Source organism: Mastigoproctus giganteus, chromosome 2 (assembly GCF_048544385.1).
Source record: "Mastigoproctus giganteus isolate SK-2022 chromosome 2, ASM4854438v1, whole genome shotgun sequence".
NCBI classification, from domain to species: domain Eukaryota; kingdom Metazoa; phylum Arthropoda; class Arachnida; order Uropygi; family Thelyphonidae; genus Mastigoproctus; species Mastigoproctus giganteus.
In genome coordinates, this window is record NC_143576.1 from 112,327,069 (window position 1) to 112,353,510 (window position 26,442).

The 26,442-nt window shown below is 36.3% G+C and overlaps 1 protein-coding gene across 1 annotated transcript in view; it reads left to right on the plus strand.

Moving 5' to 3' along the window:
- LOC150089499 (uncharacterized) overlaps nt 1-26,442 on the plus strand; it is a 180,828-nt gene that overhangs the window by 21,917 nt on the left and 132,469 nt on the right. The window contains exon 2 of the mRNA XM_090390005.1: nt 3,898-4,194. Within this exon, the coding sequence (XP_090246131.1) occupies nt 3,898-4,194 (297 nt within the window). The remainder of the gene's footprint in view (nt 1-3,897; nt 4,195-26,442) is intronic.

Sequence of the window (26,442 nt, forward strand, 5' to 3'; positions counted from 1 at the left end):
CAACCTATATACACTTATTGAAAACACACTGAAACAGTTTAGAACTATAAATGGCCTGTAGCTTACCACTACTAGGTTGTCTAAAAATATGTGTCCAGTTTCAAATAAGATTAAAACTTCCCAATTTTGATACTCGGGTTTATTACGCTCAGAAGAGGCTCATCGTCTGACTGCACTGTAACCTGGCCTTCCAAATCCCCCATCCTTCCAAAATCAGACAATCTAAATCATGGGAAATTATCACCGGAAACAAACTCCCGACAACAAAATAATTGTGCCTAAGATAAAACATACACATAACGTTTATATCCTTTCAGTTTAATCTAGTGACACAAGGTAAAAATTCACTTTGAAGGAGGCTGTAAATATGTACATAGCTATCGCCTCTGACAATCACAGGTCGTTATGCCTTAGAAAAGCTATACCGGCCCTTGTCCAGGGTATAGCAACCCATTTTTATTGACATACTTCTTGTAATTTCCAACACATTTTTATTAACATAATGCTTGTATTTTCCAACACATGTAATGATATAAACACAACATTTCATTTATATAGGTTCCTTACGACATCAGAAGCAACTCCCCCCCCCACAAGCATAAATATAAATCCACCCATGGCTTTCAAAACACTCTCATTGACACAGGATATATTGCCTACAGCAATTTCACCATCACACCATAATATACAAAAGGCGCGACTGCGCAGTTTGCTGTTTCAGACAACATGTTGGCAAAAATTTAAATTTGAAAGTTTAAAAATTTATGTAAATTAAACTAAACATATTATCCAATCTCATTGATTTTCCATCAATTTAAATTTAATACTATCACTTAATTTATAACTGGCAAAACTGGTATGGGGACAACAGAAATGGGTAGCTATGAGACATTCCTTTAGTTTGTTTGTTTGTTTGTTTTTTTTTTTTTTTGGAGCATTAGCAACTAAGGCCATATTGCTTCGGGGATATGCGGTGGTCATTCCCTGACCTTTCCGCATCCTCCATATTTGGTGGTCACGGGTTCGAACCCCGGTCTAATCAAGAAGCGTGTGGTATGCACTGCCGCTCCTGCCCACCTGGCTATGGAGGCGCCATTCCTTTAGTCTGGCTACCATTCTGCTCAAAGCTCCCGATGAAGTAGCAGATTGATGGCCAAGTGAGGGAATGTTATTGCAATTTCTTTGTTTATTAGCATTTTCATTGTTTTTTTTTCATTATTTAACATCATATTATTTTTAATACCATTTCATTTATATAATATTTATAGGCCTCCCAGGCTAAAGTTAGTCTACATTTGCTAACTTGGTAGCCTGATCCATATACACCTAATTGCCTACAGATTAATAACATTTAATTAAATAAAATTGACGAATATAATTTCATGCATGTATAATGTCTAATTGACCAATGGACAATAGCATTAACGTTGCACAACTGACAAATTCATAATTCTGTAAACTTGACTAGATATCATTAACATAATTTCAGTGAGAACACGATATATATATATTCTTATTTATTTATCTATTTTTAGAAATTGGAACAATGTTATTGGATACATACTACATGCAAGTTGCATTTTTATTTGTACAAATGTTTTTAGAATTAAATGTTGATGTTAATTTTGTATATGGAGTAAGAAAATTATTTGAACATCAATTTATTTAGAGAAACTAGGCTTGGGTCATTGAATGTATATTTGTTTTTGCTTATCCCTTTATCTTAGTCAGTAACAAGTGTGACAATTGAACTTTGCTTGTTTCTTTGACTTGATGCCTGATGAGCTTGTTTTTTTTTTAGAGGCTGAATTATTTGTATATTATCATGTATCCTGTCCAGAAATAAAAGTTTTTGTTATCAATATGTAATCCATTTTTTGTTCTATGCTGGTAAAAAAAAATATCTAAATAAAAGATCGACATCATTTCTGTAATTACCTCCTTACAGGCGCCTCCTTAGGCAGGAGCAGCAGTGCGTAGCACACGCTTCTTGCTTAGACTGGGGTTCGAGCCCGTGACCACCAAATACGGAGGATGCGGAAGGGTCAGGGAATGATCACCGCATATCCCTGGAGCAATATGTCCTTAGTTGCTAATGCTCCTAAAAACCAAATAACAAACAAACATCCTTACATCAATAGATTGATTGATTGTTTTTGTTCAATGAAATAGCCTTTCAGAATTTAGTCATTTATGAATTTCTGAATGTAAGCATGTTAGAACTTGGTATATTGTATTTCATTCAAGAATTATCATAGTAATTATTTTTGCTGTTGATGTTATTTGCAATTTATGTGTTTTCCCAGAATTTAGTATTTATAAAGATCTCAAGATGTGTTGGCTATAAAAACATTTGATAAACGATTGTAGTGCAAATTTTTGAAAATGAGATTGTGGAGGGAGACAGAAGATTGGCACTTAGTTCCAAAATACCAATTCTTAGACCTAACAGCACCTTGGTGGAAAATTATATCTGTATTTTACCAATAGCTTGAGTGCACTAGTTAAAGGCGCCTCCGTAGCCAGGTGGGAAGGAGCAGCAGTGCGTAGCACACGCTTCTTGATTAGACTGGGGTTCGAGCCCGTCACCACCAAATACGGAGGATGCGGAAAGGTCAGGGAATGACCACCGCATATCCCGGAGCAATATGGCCTTAGTTGCTAATGCTCCTAAAAAAAAAAAACAAATAAAAAACCTGAGCAAAACCAATGATGCCATGAAAAAATTAAGGTCATATTTGGAATTGTCACATTCTAACTCATAGAGAAACACCAAGAAATATAAATAAAGAGAACAGGTTTGAAAAATTTGTGTTGTTATCAGCAGTGATGATATATTTTTTTCTCCGTGTATTAAGGTTCTTCACCTAAAAGAGAAACATTTGGTGGCAGTGATTATAGCTACACTGATACGAGAATTTATTCAAAGAAATAACTAATGGCAAGGGTAAAGGGAAGGGATTTTGTTTTCTCAGGTGAAAATTAGCTAAGAATTTTTTTTTAATCCTTCACTAGGACCAATTGATGTTAAAAAATCAAGCGCAAAATTTAATTGGTCAAGGAGGAGTGCTCAAAGAGGTAATTTCAACTATAGCTAGATGTGATCTACTAGAACATAACAAAAGCTTTTGATTCAATTAATCATTTTATGCAGTAGATAAGCTATGCTATTATGGAATTCAGGGATCCACACTAAACTCCTCCAAAGATTTTTGGAAATGTGTTATACCATAATTATGTTGAATAATCTGCAGTCTATTCCCATAAAAATTGAATGAAGTATTCCTCAAGGATCTTTTTCTGGGGCTTCTATTATTTTTTTATTTTTATAAACAATGTTGTTATAGCTACAAAGCAATCCGAAATCAAAATATTAACACATGCAGATGACATAAAAATTTACAGTATCATGTACACTATTACATGCTGTTTCTTACTTAACAAATATTTATGGCTATTAGAGACCTGGACACACAATAATGATTTAATGCTCAATCCAGATAAATGTATTGTTATTTCTTATTATAATTCTCACAGGTATAACACTTATTTTTGGTTATTAATTGGAAGGTTAGCCATCTTAATACCTTTAGGAAGAGGTGCAAAATCCAAGCCAATAGCCTAATTACCCATTTGATTGTAGCCATTTGTTGAATAGTATGATGACACAATCATACTTCTTGCAGTTACTACTGTATGAAATATGATTGCAACAATATAAGTATTGTTGCAATCAAAATACCTAAAAGAAACACAAAGGATGTTTCACTTAAAACCATCTACTGCACATACTTGGCATGTGCTTTTTTTTTTTTAGATTATAATAAATAGTAATTTTTAAATAAGTTAAAGAAAAAGACAGTTGTTGATTTTAGTTTAACTTTATATTTTCCTCAGCACAAAGAGGCAGCTGCTCTTGGAACTGGGATACACAGTGAGAAGACAGATTTAAAAAAAACAGAATCATTATCACATGATGTTAAAGAAAGCTCTGTTGGTAGAAATAGTCAAAATTTTAGTTGTTTTACAAGAGGAAAGAAAAGTAAACATTTTCAAAATCATGTAAATTTTGATCTGAGTGGAAATAATGTTGATATTCCTACAAGAAGAGCTTTGAAATATTCTAAATTGAAATCATTAATAGAAGGAAAGCTGTCCCCTTGCAAGAGAATAAAGTTGGTTCATGATACTGAGGTATGTAATCATGTTCTGTTTTAATATAACGTTTGTTTTGTAGTTGCCTATTCATTAATATGAAATATTATATATATATATATTTTTTTAAGAAATTTTAAATTCTTCTTATGAAGTGTTTAACCTATTGGTAGGTGTGTGGGGAGGATCCTTAACTTTTTTGGCACTTTTGCAATTTACACCTGCAGCACTGCCAAGAAGAGGGAACCCTCACTTACTTTTTTATTAAAAATTTACCTCCCACAAAAAATGGTCATTGTGACCCCATGTGAGTTTTTGCATGTGTACAAGAACTTTAATCTATATATGCTTTCCCAAACTTGCAAGGTTAGCAAAATATCTTTTCCATTTCATTTGGACTATTCAGAAAGTAATGAGTAATGTATGTATAATATTATCACATATTTAATTATCTAAGCCAACACTTTTTTTTTAAAGTGTTCACCTTGTATGCAGTGCAATCAACCTGTTGCTTGACCATTGAATGGAATGTATGGCTCCCACCATTCTTTAACACCTTTAATTTTGTCTTGACAAGTTTGTGGAAATTGTCCACCTCTGAGATCTTTTGTTAATTTTCTGGGAAGAATTAAAAATTCTTAAGGCCTGAAATTAAATCGTAAGAAGATTGTGTTTAAGGGTATTTTAGAGGGAGGGTGATAACAGTGGGAAATGTTGTTTTCAGTTTTTTGTAGGGAGGAGGGAAAAAACCCAGCAGAAGCGACCACAATAAAAGGTGGGATGTAACTACTCTAGATGTGGTGCATTAAATAATACATCTACTTTCTTCCTTCTTATTGGGGTAGTGATTTATCATGCATAACATTTAAAGTGTTCTTATGATTAAGAACAGTACTTTTGATGTTATGCATGATAAATCACTACCCTAATGAGAAGGAAGAAAGTAGATGCATTATTTAATGCACCATATCTGCAGTAGTTACATCCCACCATTTTGTTGTAATCACTTCCCCCCCTACACAAAATTGAAAACATCATGACTTGTACATTAACTACCAACTCTCCAGAGTTACGAGAATCCTTTTTTTTTTTTTTTTTTTTTTTTTTTTTTTTTAAATTCAATTTGACTCTTCATCTCAAAATTGACAGAGTTTTTGTCCTTTTGAAAAATCTGTTTTCTCCAATTTTTTAAATAAATACAACTACATTAAAATTGTAATTTAAAAAATTTTGCAAATTTTTGCATTTTTTGTTAATGCATTGGCTGTCAGGGGGGTGTACTGTGCTAGTGTGCATTGCAGAATAGAAACAGTGTAATAACGTTCTCTGTTGTATGTCATCATAGTACTCGTGTAGTGCGAAGCTATTTAACATCTTTCAGTAAAGTGCTAAAGAAATAAATATGACATAAAATTTCAGAAGATATATACAGGGTGTCTCAAAAATATTGGTACAAATGTTTAGGGGAGGTAGGTAACATCTAAAGGAATGTGAATCGCATAGGAACCCATAACCGGAAACGTCACGGGAAAGTAGTAGCAGAGTCACAAGAAGCAGAAATGACACAAGACAGTAATTAGTGGCAAACATTTATTTGACATAATATTAACAATGCGTACGAGATGGATGCATTTCATGATGTCACAACAGATGCTGAAGGTTCCACCATGAGACGGGATGCATGCGTGACACTGACGCAGTATGGATTGGCGGACATGGTCGAACACACCTGGAGTTTCTTTGTCAGTAGCAGCAGTGCAGACGAGTCTCGCCACGAGATCCATTTCCATCTCCACAGGCGATTCATACGCGATAGATTTGAGGGGGCCCCCCCCACAGAAAGAAATCAAGGCTCAATAAATCAGGTGAGTGTGGGGGCCAGGCAATGGGTCCACCATGGCCAATCCATCGATGCCCAAAACGCCTGTTCAAATGGTCACAAACACACCTTCCATAATGGGCAGGTGCCCCTTATGGAAGGCGTGTTGAAACCAAATGTTGCATCTCACATTTGCTGGAACATCGTCAAGTAACCCTAGTAGAACTTGTTCAAGAAAGATCCAATATTTAGCGGAGTTCATGCAGGATGGTAACAGGTATGGGCTGACTAAGTCGCCGACCATACCTGCCCACACATTTATTGCGAAGCGATGTTGTGCCGCATGGGAGTGCACACCGTGTGGGTTGTCGTGAGCCCACACATGAGCATTGTGCTGATTGAATAAGCTTTCCCGAGTGAAATAAGCCTCATCTGTGAACAAAACATAGGCTGGAAAATTCAAGTCTTGAACACTTTCCTGGAGAAACCACTGCGCAAAAGCCACGCGTGCAAGATGATCTTGGGGGAGCAGTAACTGAACCCTTTGGAGATGAAAGGGGTGTAAGGAATCGTCGTGCCAGACACGCTGTACACTGCAACGAGACACTCCTAAGGCAGAGGCAATGGCACGTGTTCTGGTAGTAGGATTATTCTGGATGGCATTCAACACACTTTCTTCCATGGTGGGAGTTCACGTCGAATGTGTCTGCCCGCACTACTCCTGTTACCTCTAAATGACCCATAATCGCACAAATTTTGATGCACACACACAAACAAACCGTGGTCTGGTACATGTCTGTCTGGGAAGCGTTCTCCATAAATTCATTGAGCGGCTTGTCCATTGCCCTCTGCTAATCCATACACTAGGTGCATGTCTGCCAGTTCACAGTTCGTATATCGATGCATGCTCTTCATGCGGCGACTACTGCTTGAATGAGTAAACCAGAAATTTTCCGTCTCGTGAACTGATGAACAGTGATGTCTACCGACTTACGGTGACGTTTCCTGTTATGGGTTCCTATGCGATTCACATTCCTTTAGATGTTACCTACCTCCCCTAAACGTTTGTACCAATATTTTTGAGACACCCTGTATACATGGTTTTCTATGTATTGTAAAATCTTAAAAGAGGTAACACGTTTGCTTTGTATACTGTATGTAGATATGATTTTTCAATTTCAAGTGGTGGGAAACGCAATGCAAAATCAAAAATTTGCAAACAAATAATTGTAAAGACAGCATGCAGTGTATAGAAAGAAATCTAAAAGGACTATCTAGAAAGGAATGCAGTTATACTGCAGAAACAGTGAGGATTTTTTAAGGGACAAGCTTGTCTAACCAATTTTATTGGATATTATGACACAGTAACAAAGGAACTGGATACAAAAAATAATTTTGACATCATATTCTTAGATTTCAGAAAAGCTTTTTGTTTGATAGTATTGTAGACACTGCTGCCCAGATTTGAGCAGTGTGGCATTAAGGGCAAATTACTGCTATGGATAAAGGAGTGATCAAATCGGAAAAGATAGAGTTGTTATCAATAGCCTTCTTGGAATAGTTATTGGAATAGTTATTGATAGAATCCCCCCTCCCTCCCAAGGTTTATTGCTAGGCCCCTTGTTGTTTTCAGTATTTATTAATGATATTGATGAAAGTATATCAGATGTCTTTATGTCATCTGTAAACCAAATGCCTCTGTTTACAGATGATATAAAGGTTGATGGTGGTTAATGACAGTAATTAGGGTGTACTACTGCAACAAAATATAGATAAATTGGGCAGATGGGCTGAATGGTGACAGTTGAAGTTTAACATTGACAAATGCAAGGTACATCATATGGGGAGCAGTAATCCCAGATTAATGTACCAACTGTATTGGTACCACATTGAGGTTAGTGGAGAATGAAAAAGACCTGGAAGTAATGGTGAAATCAGGTATGAATTCTCTGAGCAGTGCAGAGAGGCTGTCAAGACAGCTCATGGGGTTTGGTCAATGATATACGGGAATTTTGCCAAACTGTGTTCTGTGAAAAATCATAATTAATAAAATAAAATAAATAAATTTTGCATATTTGTAGTGTTCACCAGTTTTGTATCATTATAATTTTTAACATTATTTTTACTGGCATAGACTATGGAACATGTTATTTTGCCGTGCTTTTGCATAGAGACGTATGCATAGCAGTAATGACATCTCTGAAAAAGTAGCAATGTAGTGATCTAATATGCCATTTGGATGCAATTTATCCCGGAGTACACGGGTTGAAGGAGAGGGAGAAGCAAATCATTATCATAACTAAACTCACTTCCTTGTATAAATTTTTTTTGATAATTATCAGTATTTCGAAATATTGTTATTAAAATAAATGACCATGGAATTTGTGGTTGAAAAAAAACTTTAAAACGAGAAGCAAGTACTTCTAGTATTGCAACTATGGTCAATGAAAACGAACACAATATTTCCACACTTTGAAGTGAGGATGAACAATCGCAGCCTTTTGTTCCCCAAAAATCCAAAGTGAAAAAACAGGAACCAACTAATAAAAGACCAAAACGAAAGTATGATGAGAGTTATTTGAATTGCGGCTTTACAATGTGTTGGAAATAAAGATGCTCCTGATGCACAGTTCATCGTATGTAATAAAATATTAGCAAAAAAAGTTGTTTGGTTTCCACTAAACTTGTGTTTCATAAGTGTTCTATAAATATAATGTGAGATGAAAAGTGTTCTGTAAATATATTGTGGGATGAAAAGTGTCCTGACTAAAAAAGTTTGGGAAACGCTGGTATGAGGCAATGGTTAGGCCACATCTTGAGTACTGTATCTGGAGGCTTCATTTTAGGAAGGACATGGATCTGTTGGAATGGGTGCAGAGAAGAGAAATGAGATTAGTGAGAGGAACAAAAGTGTATTCTTATCAGCAAAGGCTTCAGCATCTGGTGACTAGCCACCATTGAGGTATTTCAGGCTTTGAATAGATTAAGCTCAGTGCTGATGGGATTCTTCCTCTTGCTCAGACTATGCACATGAGGGGGTATAAATTCAAATTGAGGAAGGATGTTTGCAGGGTAGTAGCCAGTAGGTAGTTGATTGTTGGAACAAACTTCCATCTATTGTTGTGGAAGTGGGTGCTTTTCAAAGCACCCACTTTCAAGGAAGAACTAGACAAACTGTTAGAAAGGATGAACTGGTGAAATGTAGAAGTCTCTTTCTCTCTCTTTCTTTTTTTTTTTTTTTGGCTGATGATCTATAAGCTTGCACTCTTGCATCATTTTTTTCAGTACAGATATGAAATGCAGAAATTGATGTTCAGAAATATGTTGTGGAAGAACAAAAACAGCCAGTATTGTTAGTGAAATTGCATGGCTAGGTAGGGTTGGCTTTGAAATTACAGATGGCAGTAAACAAAGTGATCCTAGGCTATATTCTATCAGAATATAGTCTAGGATCACACGAAAAAGTTTCATGACCTTTTGTAATAAATATTCATCAAATTGATGCTGGCATCAATTCATCAAATTGATGAATTGATGCCAGCATTAGAAGGTACAATATTCAACTGTACAGGCTACAATATTCAACATCTTTTTTCCTTCAAAAAAACTTTAGCTTAATGCCCATTATGGTATGCCTAAAAACTGGAGCAACAAGGGTATTAAAAAATGAAATTGAGCATGATGGTCATAGACTGTTCTTGGTGTTTTATTAATTAATGTGCTGAAAAGGGAATTGCATGCTTTCCTGTGAAAGTGGATGATGGGATTATGTTAACTCATTTAGAACATCTGTTGACGTTTTTCTCTTCTGGCTTGAATAAAGCAGTCTACTTGTTTTTCTTAAATGATATACCAACATTCGAAAACCTGAATATAACTCTTCAATTTAATGTAATTCATGAAAGCATTGGCTAAGAGATCAAAGAATGGGGACAAGGAATTTTTCAAGTATGTGAATGAATACAAATAAAAAAAAAAGCGAATCTGATTGGACCCTCTTGCACTGGGTGTGGGAAAGTTTTTAGATAACCCAGCTGATGTTGCAGATGAATTTAATAGATACTTTACATTGGTATTTACTGACGAAAGCCCCTTCATGCTGAGAAGAGGCTGAGCCATATGAAATTAGTGATGTCATAATTATAGATAATTGTTTATTAGAAAAACTTTTGAGCATAAAGGCAAGTAAGACTCCCGGAGTTGATGGCATATACCCTACAGTTTTGAGAGAGAGCTCGAGGAAGTGTATTGAACCACTTAATTATGATGGCATCCTTGGACTTAGGAGAGATTCCTTTGGATTGGAGAAGTGCCAGTATATTGCCTATACATAAAAGCGGTTCTAAGAGTGAAGTGGTAACTATTGAGTCAACTACTACTGAAGTCAGACTAACGGACTTCAGTGATAGGAAAAATTTTATAGGCAATGATTAAAAGTACAATCCAGGGACATTTAGATAGCTATGGCATTCTGAAGGATGCATGGCTTTGTTAAAGGTAAATCAGGCTTAACTAACTTAGTAGGATATTTTGATACAGTTACTCATGATCTGGATTTAGGGAATAATTTCAACATAGTTTATTTGGATTTCAGCAGAGCATTTGACTTGGTCGTCCCTCATGAGAGATTACTGTATAAGCTTGAACTGGTTGGGATTACTGGTAAGATTCTAAGATGGATTGCTGAGTGGCTGCAGGGCAGAAGGCAGAGGGTTGTGATTAATGCATATTAATGAATATGTGATTAATGAATATAGATTTGTATAACATCAGGAGTGGGATCCCTTAAGGATAGGTTCTTGGACCACTGTTTCTCATTTTTATAAATGACATCGATGAAGAGATAGAAAGCGTGATATCAAATTTTGCAGATGATGTAAAGATTGGTAGAGTTGTTAATAATCACTGCCAAGCAGCTCCTTCAGTATGACTTGAACAGACTTCAAAGTTATCCTGTAGAGAGGAGGAGGGAGGGAGGTCATAATCCCACTGTATAAGGTAATTGTAAGACCACATTTGGAATGATCAAGTGAAAAAAGACATTAACCTTCTTGAAAAGGTTCATAGACAGACTACTCCAGTGGTGAGATCAGCGCCTCCATAGCCAGGTGGGAAGAAGCAGCAGTGTGTAGCACACGCTTCTTGATTAGACTGGGGTTCGAGCCCATCACCACCAAATACGGAGGATGCGGAAAGGTCAGGGAAAGACCACCGCATATTCCCGGAGCAATATGGCCTTAGTTGCTAATGCTCCTAAAAACCAAATAACAACAACAGTGGTGAGATTGGCAGAAGGATGACTGTATGAGGAAAGACTCAGAGTTTGTGGGCTACAGAACTTGGCAACCAGGCACCTCGGAGGTGGCCTGTTTGGTTTTATAAGGTTCTGGGACAGATTATTAAAATGAATGAAGGTGGAATTCTCACTTTTATAAAGAATTCCATAACTAGTGGTCATAATACAGGGGTTGTTTAGATTAGATTGTAGGAAGTTTTTTCTTTTAGCCAGCTAGTCGTTGACAGCTGAAACAGGTTGCCCTCACAGGTAGTTGAGGCTGACAGTTTAAATAAATTTGTACATCAAGTGGATAGTTACCTGTGTGAGGAGGGAAGCATATAATTTGCATTTTCTTATCTACTTGTTTTATTATTATTATTTTTTTTGCTACTAAGCCTGTGGCTTCCTTGCACTATATGGTGAATACTATTACTGTATTATTTATTGAAGAATGTGCATAGTTATTTTACCAAAACTTTTCAAATCCACGCACAATGAAGAAATGTGTGTGGATGGGACACCTCTGTATTAGCATATAACAAAATGCTGCTCAGTTTGCAAATCTTCCACTTATGGTATGTAACTTAAGGCCAATTTGCAACTCTCAGACAGCATTTTGGAACTGTACCAGACTGTGTCAGTGTATTCTTGGCCATATGCTCTCCTGCGATCTATTGTCAGTTTTGTTGCCATTTTGCAAATTAAATGATCAACCTCTGTATTCTAAACTGTGTCTACAGTTATTTATATATATATATATATATATATATATATATATATCCAATATTTTAAATTAAATAAAATAAAACATAAGCCAGTAGTATGGCAAAAACTGTAGAGCGAAAATTAACATAAAAATAACCCAAATAAACAATCGAACGAAAAAAAGAATAGATATAAATAGTAGCCCAGAAACTCTATTCTATTTTATTTTAGTTTATTTTGATTTTGTTATCGTTTGGTAGTTCCTTACCCTCTTTTGGTGATATTTCACGTCTTTCGGAACTGGTACCTCTCGGGGGGGGGTACCGCTAAATTAATAACTAATTGGCATTATCCTAAATTTTGTATAGTTTTTGTTAATTGGATTTAAAGATCGAAATTATACTAGGGTTTCTGGGCTACTATTTATATCTATTCTTTTTTTCGTTCGATTGTTTATTTGGGTTATTTTTATGTTAATTTTCGCTCTACAGTTTTTGCCATACTACTGGCTTATGTTTTATTTTATTTAATTTAAAATATTGGATGTATTTCAGCTTCATATGGAGGAATTGCATGTCGCTGCCTCTAATGAATGCTTAATTATTTATTCATTTTATTATAATTCAATGATAGTATATATTTCGGCTTCATATGGAGGAATTGCAAGTTGCTGCCTCTAATGAATGCTTAATTATTTTAATTTTTTATTATAATTTAATTTTCGTCAACATTTAATATAATTCAATAGTAATGGGTTGATAGGCTAATTTAGCAACGCCTGTGCCGCCATCTATTTTCCTTTTTTCTTCAATATAAGCTGATTCAGCTTACAGTATGTCAGTGGTGTGGCTCTGCTTTAGAGTGCTGTCTGTTCTATATTTTATTTTCGCTGCATAAGGACCACCGCCATGCAAATCCTCTGCATTGGTTGATCTATCGGAGAATGGAAGGGTGGTTTGGTTCTTCGATATTTCCGCCTTTGCGATGTTTTGTATGACGATTGAAATGCAGCGATTCCATGACCATTATTGGCCTCGTGGTCCTCTGTCGATATGGGGCATGATGGTCAGTCTATTCTATTTTATTTTAGTTTATTTTGATTTTGTTATCGTTTGGTAGTTCCTTTAACCCTCTTTTGGTGATATTTCACGTCTTTCGGAACTGGTACCTCTCGGGGGGGGTACCGCTAAATTAATAACTAATTGGCATTATCCTAAATTTTGTATAGTTTTGTTAATTGGATTTAAAGATCGAAATTATACTAGGGTTTCTGGGCTACTATTTATATCTATTCTTTTTTTCGTTCGATTGTTTATTTGGGTTATTTTTATGTTAATTTTCGCTCTACAGTTTTTGCCATACTACTGGCTTATGTTTTATTTTATTTAATTTAAAATATTGGATGTATTTCAGCTTCATATGGAGGAATTGCATGTCGCTGCCTCTAATGAATGCTTAATTATTTATTCATTTCATTATAATTTAACTTTATTTATTATAATTCAGTGATAGTATATATATATATATATATAGACAAATGTATTTGATCAGTGCACTGAGTAGAGTTGCTGACCTGTCAAGTGTAATAAAAATAAAATAAATTAAGAATGCCAGCAAAGTAAAAGCAGATTACCTGAAATTAAATAAAATTAAGATTAACATAAAAATAATAAAATAGTGCTTAATGCTGTAGGTCTTAAGATTTTAACTAAGTCTTCAAGGCAGTCAAAACTAAGGAACCATAGCAATAAGCAAGGTCTCTGTTTCTGTTATGATGTACACGTACGAAATGTATACATCATAGCTGACCCGACAGAGATCAAAAAGGAAGGAATAAAAAGAATATAATTCAAAAATAAATAAAAGTAAAATGCAGAATTATGCTAAAAATAAATAAAACCGATTAAATCCTGTCAAAGGAAAAATGAGTGAAAGTTTGAATGAAGGCAAAGTGCCCAGTTTGCAATTTAAACAAGGTAAAGTTAAGATGGAAGAATAGTCTGATTGTGACAACTTACTGTAGGATCAGACTGGAGTGGTGAAATTACAGAGTGTAGTGATGAATGCAGGGCTGTGTTGGAGACCAAAGAAGTGAGCCGATAGTTCTCTGTATATTTATATCAGTTGAAGTAACCCTGAGTGTGGGGGAGAGCGGAAGAAGGCGTGAATTGGTCAAAGTGAACCGTGTCCGTGTGACAGGGAAGTAAGCAATTAAACAAATTAGGCAGATGTGCCAGCAAAGGGAGAATCAAGGACTAACAAGGTAGTGTTGAAAAGACACTCAACTTTGCTTTGTTGTTTGTTTGTTATTTGGTTTTTAGGAGCATTAGCAACTAAGGCCATATTGCTCCGGGGATATGCGGTGGTCATTCCCTGACCTTTCCGCATCCTCTGTATTTGGTGGTCATGGGCTCGAACCCCGGTCTAATCAAGAAGCGTGTGCTATGCACTGCTGCTCCTGCCCACCTGACTATGGAGGCGGCACAACTTTGCTTAAGACGAAAAAAAAAAAGCGATAGCAGAAGGATATCATCTCTATGTTGCTTTTGGCCAGCCTATTTGTGCACGAGAAATAAATTGTAGTGTTTAAAGGCAGCAGAAACTAAATGGAAGAAGGGAAATATAGTTGTGCTCTGGCTGTCTGGAGTTGCGAAACCCATACCATAGTTGGCCCCTGGACAGAGGACCGGACATATGCCTCGTGTTTAAGTTAGTATTAGTATTGTTATTACAAATATTGGACCGAACAATGTCAGTGAAAAAATATAAAAATGAAAATAAAAATAATAAAGATGACAAAACAGTAAGCAGTACATAACAAAACAAAATACCCCTATAGTTCGCCAATCCGTGGGAACAAGCTTTCTATGCCGTGAGACACGACAGAGGTTAGGGGGTATATGACTATACATTATGTACATGAGGCATATGTCCAGCCCTCTGTTCAGGGGCCGACTACGGTACAGGTTTCGCAACCCTGGACAGCCCGAGCACAACTACATTTCCCTTCTTCCATTTAGTTTATGGTGTCCTTAAACACTACAATTTATTTCTCATGCACAATTAGGCTAGTCGAAAGCAACATTGAGATGCTTTCTTTCTGCTATTGCTTCTTTTTTCGTCTTAAATGTCAAAGCAAAGTTAAATGTCTTTTCAACACTACCTTGTTAATCATTGATTCTTCCTTTGCTGGCACATCTGCCTCATTTGTTTAATTGCTTACTTCCCTGTCATACGGGCATGGTTCACTTTGACCAATTCACACCTTCTTCCTCCCCCGACACTTGGAGTTGCTTCAACTGATATAAATATACAGAGAACAATCAGCTCACTTCTTTGGTCTTCGACACAGCCCTGCATTCACTACACTATGTTAATTTCACCACTCCGGTCTGATCCTACAGTAAGTTGTCATAACTTGGCTTTATTCTGAGTTTACCTTGTTTAAATTTCAAACTGGGCACTTTGCCTTCATTCAAACTTTCACTCATTTTTCCTTTGACAGGATTTAATCGATTTTATTTATTTTTAGCATAATTCTGCATTTTACTTTTATTTATTTATTTTTGAATTATATTCTTTTTGGTTTCTGTTGGGTTATCTATGATGTATGTTTTTTACGTGTACATCATAACAAAAACAGAGACCTTGCTTATTGCTGTGGTTCCTTCGGTTTTGGCTGTCGACCCCTTGAAGACGTAGTTAAAATCTTAAGACTTACAGCATTAAATACTGTTTTATTATTTTTTATGCTATTTTTATGTTAATCTTAATTTTATTTAATTTCAGGTAATCTGCTTTTACTTTGCATGCATTCTTAATTTATTCCATTTTTTTTTACATTTGACAGGTCAGCAACCCTACTCATTGCACTGATCAAATACATTTGTCTGTGTTTCATTATGGTTGCTGGGTATTTCTGCTATAACTAGTAGTGCCCCGGAGCTGTAATCTGATTTAATAAATTAATTATTTTTTCGTTCTTTTTTAGACGTTCAGTTTTGTCACTATATATATATATATATATATATATATATCTGATAATTAAAATAAAATAAATATGATATTTAAAATAAAAACATCAGCCAATAGTACGGCAATAATGCAGAGCGAAACGAAACGCAAAATAATATAAAATAAACAAACAGGGAAAGGAAAGTAGAGATAATAGGACAAAAAGGTAGTTGATAATCCCCTGTATAATTTAGTCAATTAAGTCATTAAACCCAATTAATAAAATGATGTAAATTTAAAATAATGCCAATTATAAATAATTTAGCGGTACCCCCCTTGAAGGTACCAGTTCCAAAAGACGTGAAATATCACCAAAAAAGGTTAAAGAAACTACCAAAAAACTAAAATATCAAAATGATAGACTGACCATCATGCCCCATATCGACAGAGGACCACGAGGCCAATAATGGTCATGGAATTTTTTATTTATTTTATTATTTTATTTTTATTTATTTTATTTATATTATTTATTTATTTTTATTACATATTTATATTACATTTATATTACATATTTATTTTATTTTAATTATCAGATATAATTAGGCATCATGTGGAGGATGTGCATTTGCTGCCTCTAATGGTAGCTACGTAGCCCTATTTATTTATTTTTATTACTTTTGCCTAACCTTTACCTCATATAATATATATATATATATATATATATATATATATATATATATATTATTATTATTTTTGAATTATATTCACTACATATACAATGTCACTACACACACACACACACACACACACACACACACACACACACACACACACACACACATATATATGTATGTGTAGTGACACACAAATAAAATAAAAAATAAATTAAATTTTCTGTTTATACTCCGGCACGACAACCAAGTCAGTAAAGTTTACAATAAATCGTCAATACAAATATTTATCGTATTTAGTAGTCATGGGCTTGAACCCCGGTCCCCTCAAGGAACGCGTGCTATGCACTCTCGCTCCTGACCACTGGGCTATGTCATAATACCTACCCAAAAATCTTTTTCTAAATCTCTCCTCAAATCCGAGATTGAAACTTTTTTTTTTTTTTTTTTATCTTGAGAATGAAAGTACGAAACTTGCTTTATTATATATTTAACTGTTTAACAAATTATAATATCTCTCAAATTATAACATTTTTACTTTTATGGTATAATACAGGACTACAGTTATTGGCTTATCTAGAAAGAATGTTTACTGCTGTATAGATGCTATTTCAAGATAGAAAATGAAAATTAACTGATGCAGATTTTGAAATGCAGTTGTTATTGAAATGTTATAAATATTTTAGATGATTGACCTGTCTTTTACAAATAATTACATTTTTAATTTTGCATGTTTCTCTAGCAGTTATAGTATTCTTTATTTTAAAAACTTATTCACTGTCAGGTTGCATAAGATTTAAAGAAACTAGAAAAGCCAACCTGCAAACAATATATGATTAGCCATAAGCATATTCCTGAATGGGGAAGTGGGGTTGTAAGAACTTGCAATGTAAAATTATCAATTCTGTGAATGAAATTGTGCATCTAAATGATCAGTTGGATAAACCTGCCAAGATAAAAGATTTCACTGAGCTGATATCAAAAATGATATCTGTCCAGTAAAAAAATAGAACCTTTCTACTTTGTAGCAAGTTTAGTTTCCTAGTAACAAAAAATAGTTGTTTCACCAACATGTAACTTGTAAATTGGGAATAAATTCAGCCAGTTTTCTTGTCTTTCAAAAAACTATCTTATTTGAAATTCTCACCATTATGAAGATGCAAGCAGCAGATCTGGTTACTGCAGAAAACAGACATTCCGAAAATTAAAAATAACTTATTTCACACAAGTAAAATGTATTCAAACATTGGTTCCTGAGGTTTGTCCCATATATTTTTTTTCAGCTATGACAGCCACTGCTGTTACCTGAAATTCTAAAATGCTGATAAAATTGATATTCAGGTCCCATTTGAGAAATTGACTGAATTTTGGCAAAGTCTAATCATTCTGCAGTAACCAGATCTGCTGCTTGCATCTTCATAATGGTGAGAATTTCAAATAAGATGGTTAAAGGACATGGTTATGTACAGAGAAATAATTAATGATTTAAGTATACTACATTGAATTAATATAATTTAGAAATTTAATTAACTGTACATTACAATAAAGCCTATACTTTTCCCAAACACTGTGGTTCCTTCATCTGTGGGAAATTGCTACAATCTTTACAGTTGTAAGATTACATTCCAACAGTTTGAAAGAACTGCGTGCGTTATTTCTCCTGGACTGTAGGCATCATAGGATGTAATTTTATAATTTTATATCTGTATAATTCCACACAGATAGAGAAACCACAGTGTTCCAAAACATGTAGGTTTCCTGTAATGTACAGTTATTACTTAATTAAATTTCTAAATTTTGTTAATTCATTGCAGTGTACAGTTTAGTATTAGTAGTGTAAAATAATGCAAGAAAGTAAGCTCACACAGCAGCAGCCAAAAAAAAAAAAAAAACACTTCCCATTTCACCTATCTATGCATTCCCTCCAATAATTTGTCAGTACTTCCTTGAATTTATTTAAGCTATTCATTTCCACAACAACAGATGGAAGTTCAACCATGTGCTACAGGTAAACTTCTGCACATCTAGTCTGTAACCATCCTCAATTTGGATTTATGCCCTCTCAGCTGCATAGTCCGAGCAAGAGGAAGCGTCCCATTATTATTGAGCTTGTTCAATCCATTCAAAGCCTGAAACACCTCATTCAGATCACCATGCAGGTGCCTAATCACCAGACACTGAAATTTGCAGACTGAAACCTTTCTTGGTAAGAGAACCCTTTTGTTGCCCTTCTCTATTCTAGCAACTCTACGTTCTTCAAAAAATGAGTACTCCAGACCTATATGCAGTATTCAAGATGTGGCCCAACATTATACAATTGAATAATCACTTCCTAATCCCTGCTAGCAAAATTCATTGCATTATACAATTGAATAATCACTTCCTAATCCCTGCTAGCAAAATTCTTGTAAATCATTGTATATTATTGATCTGGAAATCTGTCTGCACCTCATATCTGACTGTACAATTACCTCCAGGTCTTTCATTTTTCACTACTCTGAGTGTAGTACACACAGTTGGTACATTATGGGTTGCTGCTACTCAGTAATGCATTAAAAAAAAAAAAAAAATCCTGCATCACTTACCCATCCCCTACATTAACTTATCTAGTTCATCCTTGAATTTATTTGAACTATCCACTTCCACAACAGATGAAAGTTTGTTCCAGCAATCAACCACATGCTGGCGGAGGACAAATTGCTGCACATCTAACCTGCAGTCACCTTTTCTTAATTTTAATTTATGTCCTTGTGTGTGTGTAGTCTGCGCAAGAGGAAGAATGCGATCAGCATTAAGCTTGCTCAGTCCAGTCAACACTTAAACGCCTCAGTCAAAGCACTTTGCAGGTTTCTAGTGTCCAGATTCTGCAATTTGCAGAACTGAAACCTTTCTTGGTAATAGCCTCCCCCCCTCTGTTCCCCTCACCAATCTTGTTGCTCTTCTGTACTTGTTCAAGCAAATGGCTACAACTTTCCTAAAATAAGTTCTCCAGACTTGTATGCAGTACTCAAGATGTGGCCTGACTATTGCCTTATACAATGGAATAATCACCTCCTTATCCCTGCCTAGAAAAATTCCTGTATATCATTGACAAGGCACCATGAGCTACTCTTGCAAGACAGTCTGCACTCTCAGAAAACTTCATATCTGCCTGCACAATTACCCCCAGGTCCTTTTCATTCTCTACCACTGTCTCTGTGGTACCACAGAGTTGATACATTATTCTGGGATTACTGCTTCCCATATGTAGTACTTTACATTTGTCAATGTTAAACTTCATTTGCCACCTCTCAGTCCATCTGCTCAACTTTTCTCGATCCTGTTGCAGCAGTGTACTGTCATTAACAACCCTGCCAACCTTTGTATCATCTGCAAACTTGGACATTAAGCCTGATATACCATCATCAATATCATTTATAAATACAGAAAACAACAATGGACCCAACACTGGACCCCGAGGGACTCCACTAATAACATTAGTCCACGAAAAGTAGTGTCCATTGATTACCGCTCTCTGTCTTCTCCCACTCAACCCACTCAATCATCCATAGTAGCAATTTGCCTACAATGCCACACTGCTCCAATTTGTGCAGCAGTCTTCCATGTGCAACAGTATCAAATGCTTTTCCTATCCAAATACAGTGGATTCCAGTTATTTGGGACAAATCTTAAAAAACAGAAACAAATTGAGAAAATAGCCAGGGTTTACTTCGCTTAATTGGGACAGCATGCCGTTTAATCGGGGCAGGAGACCGCAGCACTGGAGATTACCCTACGTTTGTCTCCGACGGTACCGCGTGGTTCGTTTGAAATTCTGGAGGTCACAACCATAAAACAATAAAAACAATTATTAGTCACCTGTTTATTCGGATTTTCTGTTAGTGAAATCTATCATAAACGGACAGTAAACTCGATCTTACTGAAATTGCGATAATACCGACAGCTGGAATTCTGCGGGTCATTATGATGAAATGTGTTTACACTTCCATGAAATCTTCAATCATATAAAAAAATTAATTTTCAGATTTTCTCTTCATTCCTATTTTTAAAGCTTTGTAACTTGTTACTCGGTTCTCACTTGCGCGTATTGTGTTACTTGCAATTTGTGTGTGTGCCGTGTTCTTTTTTATTGATTGCTTATCTTTTTACTGTTTTAAATTTTAACCTCCCCCGCCCACAAATGTCAATGAACAGAAATGTCAACTACTTCGTATGTACATATTACAGTACGTATTAATTATTCCGATTATATTCTTCTGATTTTCACATATCATTTAATTTTTTAATTGGTAAGGTAATAAAGGGAAAATTTGTGCTTAATATATCTTTGCTTTTATAGCCTGTGGATAATATTCCTCCTATTTTCGCTAATTAGAATCGCTGTTTAATAGAATTAAAATTCAATTCACAAACGTGATCACAATGACGGCGCTTACTGCACATCGTATAGTGAATGGTACTTTACAATGTTGACTCCATCGTAACGTGATTTGATTGTACAGTGAACCAATTGTAAAAAAAGGGAGGGGAAGGTACATTGTATTTTTAACTATTTACGTGAAACTTCGGTTAATTGGGGCAGCCGCTTAATCGGGCCAAAATGCACTAGTCCCGATGTGTCCCAAATAACCGGAATGGACTGTATATCATATCCAAATATATAAGTTATTCTTTGCATCCAGTTCCTTTGTGACTACATCATAGTATCCAATCAGATAAGTCAGACAAGACTTCCCCTTAACAAACACATGCTGTGTCCGAGCTATGACTGAAGTCTTGCCTAGGTGATCCTGCAATGCTTCTTTAACCAGTGCCTCCATTAATTTCCCTGGAACAGAAGTTAAACTAACAGGTCTGTAATTACCTGTGTCTCCCTTTGATCCTTCTTTGTGGATTGGGGTCACATTTGCACATCTCCAGTCCATGGGTACCTCCCTCGAGTTCAGGGAAACTCTTATAATTTGGGCTAAGGGTTTGCTTACTTCCTTTAACGCCTCCTTTAATATAACTGGATAGATTCCATCCACCCCAGGTGCCTTTCTTGTGTTTATCTTCAACAATTTCTCCTTCACTTGACTCTCAGTTATTACAAGATTATCTAGCTTACTACCAGAGTTGAATACACCTCTCGCATTCCCCTCCCTGAATAACTCCTCATGTGTGAATGATGATGCAAAATATTCATTTAGTTTGTTAGCTACCTGAGCAGGATCATCAACAGTTGAATCATCGATATCAAGTGGACCAATCTGATTCATCCCCTTCCTTCTAGAGTTTACATAAGTAAAGAACTCTTCGCTGTTTTTCTTTGCATCCTTTGCCAAAGTTTTCTCGTAATCTGCCTTCGCCTGCCTAACCTCCTTTGTAACTTGTTTACAGACCAGCTTATATCTATCATAAGCTTCTGTGTCACACGTGTTAATTTATATGTATCCCATGCATTTTTCTTCTCTGTCACATGTCTAATTAGTTCATCTGACATCCATTTAGGCCTAAATCTTGAACAATATTTCTTTGTTGGTATGAAAAGCCTAGTAGCTTCCAAGATTAATTCTTTGAATGCTTCCCATTTTGAATTTGCTGTTGGTAACATCATCAGTTGGTTCCACTGTATAGAATTTAAATACTGTCTCAGACCACCGTAGTCACCTTTACTAAAGCAAAAACCCTTTACTAAAGACTAAAAAACTTTACTAAAGCAAAAGGGGTAGAATTTTTTTCAGCCTGGTCTGTACTTGTTAACAGGAGAGACAGCTTCTACAGGGATGGGATACACTTAAATAGAAAGGGTGCAAGAATGTTTGCTGATGCTGTCGAGGCAGTGTTAGGTGGGTCGGAAAACTGCTAGATTGGGGGGATACAAGGACTAATAGATTAACAGTAGCCACTGGCAGAGGTGAAAGTGATTCTTGCACTGCTTCTATTGGAATGAGCCACAGCCTGGAAAATAAGATGCAGGATATTTCAGAGACTGCTGGGAATCATTGGGGTACAAGTAAACACATGGGTTGTGTTAGGGCAGCTAAGAAAAAGAACAGGTGCATGTATACTTGCGTGTACACCAATGCTAGGAGTTTAGTAAATAAATTTGATGAATTTGAGGTATTGCTCAAAACATCAAAGGCAGATATTGTGGGGATTTCAGAGACGTGGTGTCACAAAGATATAAGGAATGCAGAACTGGAATTTGGGGAGTACAATGTCTACAGAAAGGATAGACAGGATAGGAAGGGAGGAGGGGTTATGCTATTAGTTAAAAAACACATAAAATCCAAGGAAGTGAAGCCAGTCGACATCGCTGGACAGTGCAGTGTCGATTTAGTTTGTTGAGACATAAGCATTGGGAGATCAAAATTGAGAGTAGGAGTGTGCTATAGGCCTAATGACTCTGATGAGTATAATGAGAAACTGTTCGGAGAAATAGAGTGGGCCAGTAAATCAGAGAGTCTTATAATGGGGGATTTTAATTTCCCAGATATTGACTGGAATATGGGGGCTGGTCACTCACACAGTAGCAAGGCTTTTGTGGATTTATTGGATGATTGCTTCCTACATCAGCATGTTCAGGAGGCAACTAGAGGGAGTAATACTCTTGATTTGATTATCAGTAGTGATTCTTCATGCATTAAGAATCTGCAGATAAATGAACCACTAGGTGGCAGTGATCACAGTGTGCTGAAGTGGGAGTTACTCAAAGAGGTAACTACCATTAGGGGTAAAGGGAAGGGGTATTGCTTTCGTAAAGGCGACTACAATGGACTGAGACAGTATTTAAATTCTATGCAGTGGGATCAACTGATGATATTGCCAACAGCAAATTCAAAATGGGAAGCATTCAAAGAACTTATCTTGGAAGCTACTAGGCTTTACATACCAACTAAGAAATATTGTTCAAGGTTTAGGCCTAAATGGATGTCAGATGAACTAATGAGGCATATGGCAGAGAAGAAAAATGCATGGGATACATACAAATTAACATGTGATACAGACGCCTATGATAGATACAAGTTGATCTGTAACCAAGTTACAAAGGAAGTTAGGCAGGCGAAGGCAGATTACGAGAGATCCTTGGCAAGGGATGCGAAGAAAAACAGCAAAGAGTTCTTTACTTATGTAAACTCTAGAAGGATGGGGATGAATCAGATTGGTCCACTTGAGATCGATGGGTCAACTGTTAATGACCCTGCTCAGGTAGCTAACAAACTAAATGAATATTTTGCATCGACATTCACACATGAGGAGTTATTCAGCGAGAGGAATGCCAGAGGTGTATTCAACTCTAGCAGTAAGCTAGAGAATCTTGTAATAACTGAGAGCAAAGTGGAGGAGAAATTGTTGAAGATAAACACAAGAAAGGCACCTGGGATGGATGGGATCTATCCAGTTATATTAAACGAGGCAGCAAAGGAAGTAAGCAAACCCTTAGCCATAATTATGAGAGCTTCCTTGGACTCAGGGGAGGTACCCATGGACTGGAGATGTGCAAATGTGACCCCAATTCACAAAGGGGGATCAAAGGCTGACACAAGTAATTATACACCTGTGAGTTTAACTTCTGTTCCTGGAAAATTAATGGAGGCACTGGTTAAAGAAGCACTGCAGGATCATCTAGACAAGACTTCAGTTATAGCTAGACCACAGCATGGTTTTGTTAAGGGGAAGTCTTGCCTGACCAATTTGATTGGATACTATGATGCAGTCACAAAAGAACTGAATGCAGGGAATAACTTTGATATTATATACTTGGATCTTAGAAAGGCTTTTGATACTGTTGCACATGGAAGACTGCTGCACAAATTGGAGCAGTGTGGCATTGGAGGCAAATTGCTGCTATGGATAAAGGGGTGGTTGAGGGGGAGAAGACAGAGAGTGGTAATCAATGGACACTGCTCATCGTGGACTAATGTTATTAGTGGAGTCCCTCAGGGCTCAGTATTGGGTCCTTTATTGTTTTCTGTATTTATAAATGATATTAATGATGGTATATCAGGCTTAATGTCCAAGTTTGCAGACGATACGAAGGTTGGCAGGGGTTGTCAAGGACACTACTGACACTATGCTGCTGCAACAGGATTTGGAAAGGTTGAGCAGATGGGCTTCGAGGTGGCAAATGAAGTTTAACATTGACAAATGTAAAGTACTACATATGGGAAACAGCAACCCCAGAGCAACGTATCAACTCTGTGGTACTACACTGACAGTGGTAGAGAATGAAAGGGACCTGGGGGTGGTTGTGCAGGCAGATATGAAGTTCTCTGAGCAGTGCAGACGGGCTGCAAGAGTAGCTCATGGTGTATTGTCAATGATATATAGGAATTTTTCTAGCAGGGATAAGGAGGTGATTATTCCCTTGTATAAGGCAATGGTCAGGCCAAACCTAGAGTACTGTATACAGGCCTGGAGGCCTCATTTCAAGAAGGATGTAGAGCTGCTGGAATGAGTACAGAGAAGGGCAACAAGATTGGTGAATGGGACAAAGGGGTGCTCTTACGAAGAAAGGCTTAAGTTTTGCGAATTACAGTGTCTGGAAACTAGGCACCAGCGAGGTGATCTGATAGAGGTGTACAAAGCCTTGAATGGTTTGAGCATGCTCAATGCTGATGGGATTCTTCCTCTTGCTCAGAATAATCACCTGAGAGGGCATAAATTCAAATTGAGGAAAGACAGATGTAGGATAGATGTGCGGAAATTTGCCTTTAGCCAGCGGGTGGTTGGTAGGTGGAACGGACTTCCATCCCTTGTCGTGGAAGTTGATAGCCTAAATAAGTTTAAGGCTCAGCTGGACAGGTATTTCGAACGAACAGAGGGGTGAAGTGGAAGTGGTTATTTTTATTTATTTATGTTACTTTTTTTTTTTTTTTTTTTTTGGCTGATGCTGCATAAGCTTGCTTTCTTGCATCAAATGCCTCTGCTAATGCTAACCCTTCCCTTTACCCTTGATGGTAGTTAACTTTTTGAGTAAATCCCACTTCTGCACACTGTGATTACTGCCACCTAGTGGTTCCTTTATCTGCAGATTCTTGATGCATGAAGGATCATTACTGATAATCAGATCAAGAGTATTACTCCCTCTAGTTGCCTCCCAAACATGTTGCTGTAGAAAACAATCATCCAATAAATCCACAAAAGCCTTGCTAGTGTGTGAGTGACCAACCCACAAATTCCAGTTAATATCTGGGAAATTAAAATCCCCCATTATAAGACTCTAATTTACTGGCCCACTCTATTTCTCTGCACAATTGCTCATTATACTCATCAGATTTCATTTGGCCTATAATACACCTTCTCTCATTTTTCCTTTCCCAGTGCTTGTTTTCATCAGTATCATTAATAAATATAGAAAATAACAATGGGCCCAGCTGAACCCTGGGAGATTCCACTAATAACATTAGTCCATAAAGAGCAGTGTCCATTGATAACCACTGTCTGTCTTTTAATAATAAGCCATCCTTTTATCCATAGTGATAACTTGCCCTTAATGCTTGACTGCTCCAATTTGTACTGCAGTCTTTCATGTGCAACAGTATCAGAGGCTTCCATCAAATCCAAGTATATGATATCAGAATTATTTTTTCATGCAGTTCCTTTGTGGCTGCATCAAGTATCCACTCTAATTGGTCAGACAAGTTTTCCTCTTCACAAACTCATGTTGTGTCTGAAGTATGACTGCACTCCTGTCTAGGTGGTCCTTCATTACTTCTGTAACCAGAGAGTCTTATTTGTTCATTTGACAGCCATTTCGAATCTAAACCTTGAACAGTATTTCTTAATTGATATGAAAAGCCTAGTAGCATTCTGGATTATTTCCTCGAATACTTTCTATTGAGAATTTCCTGATGATAAATAAATAAATTTTCTGT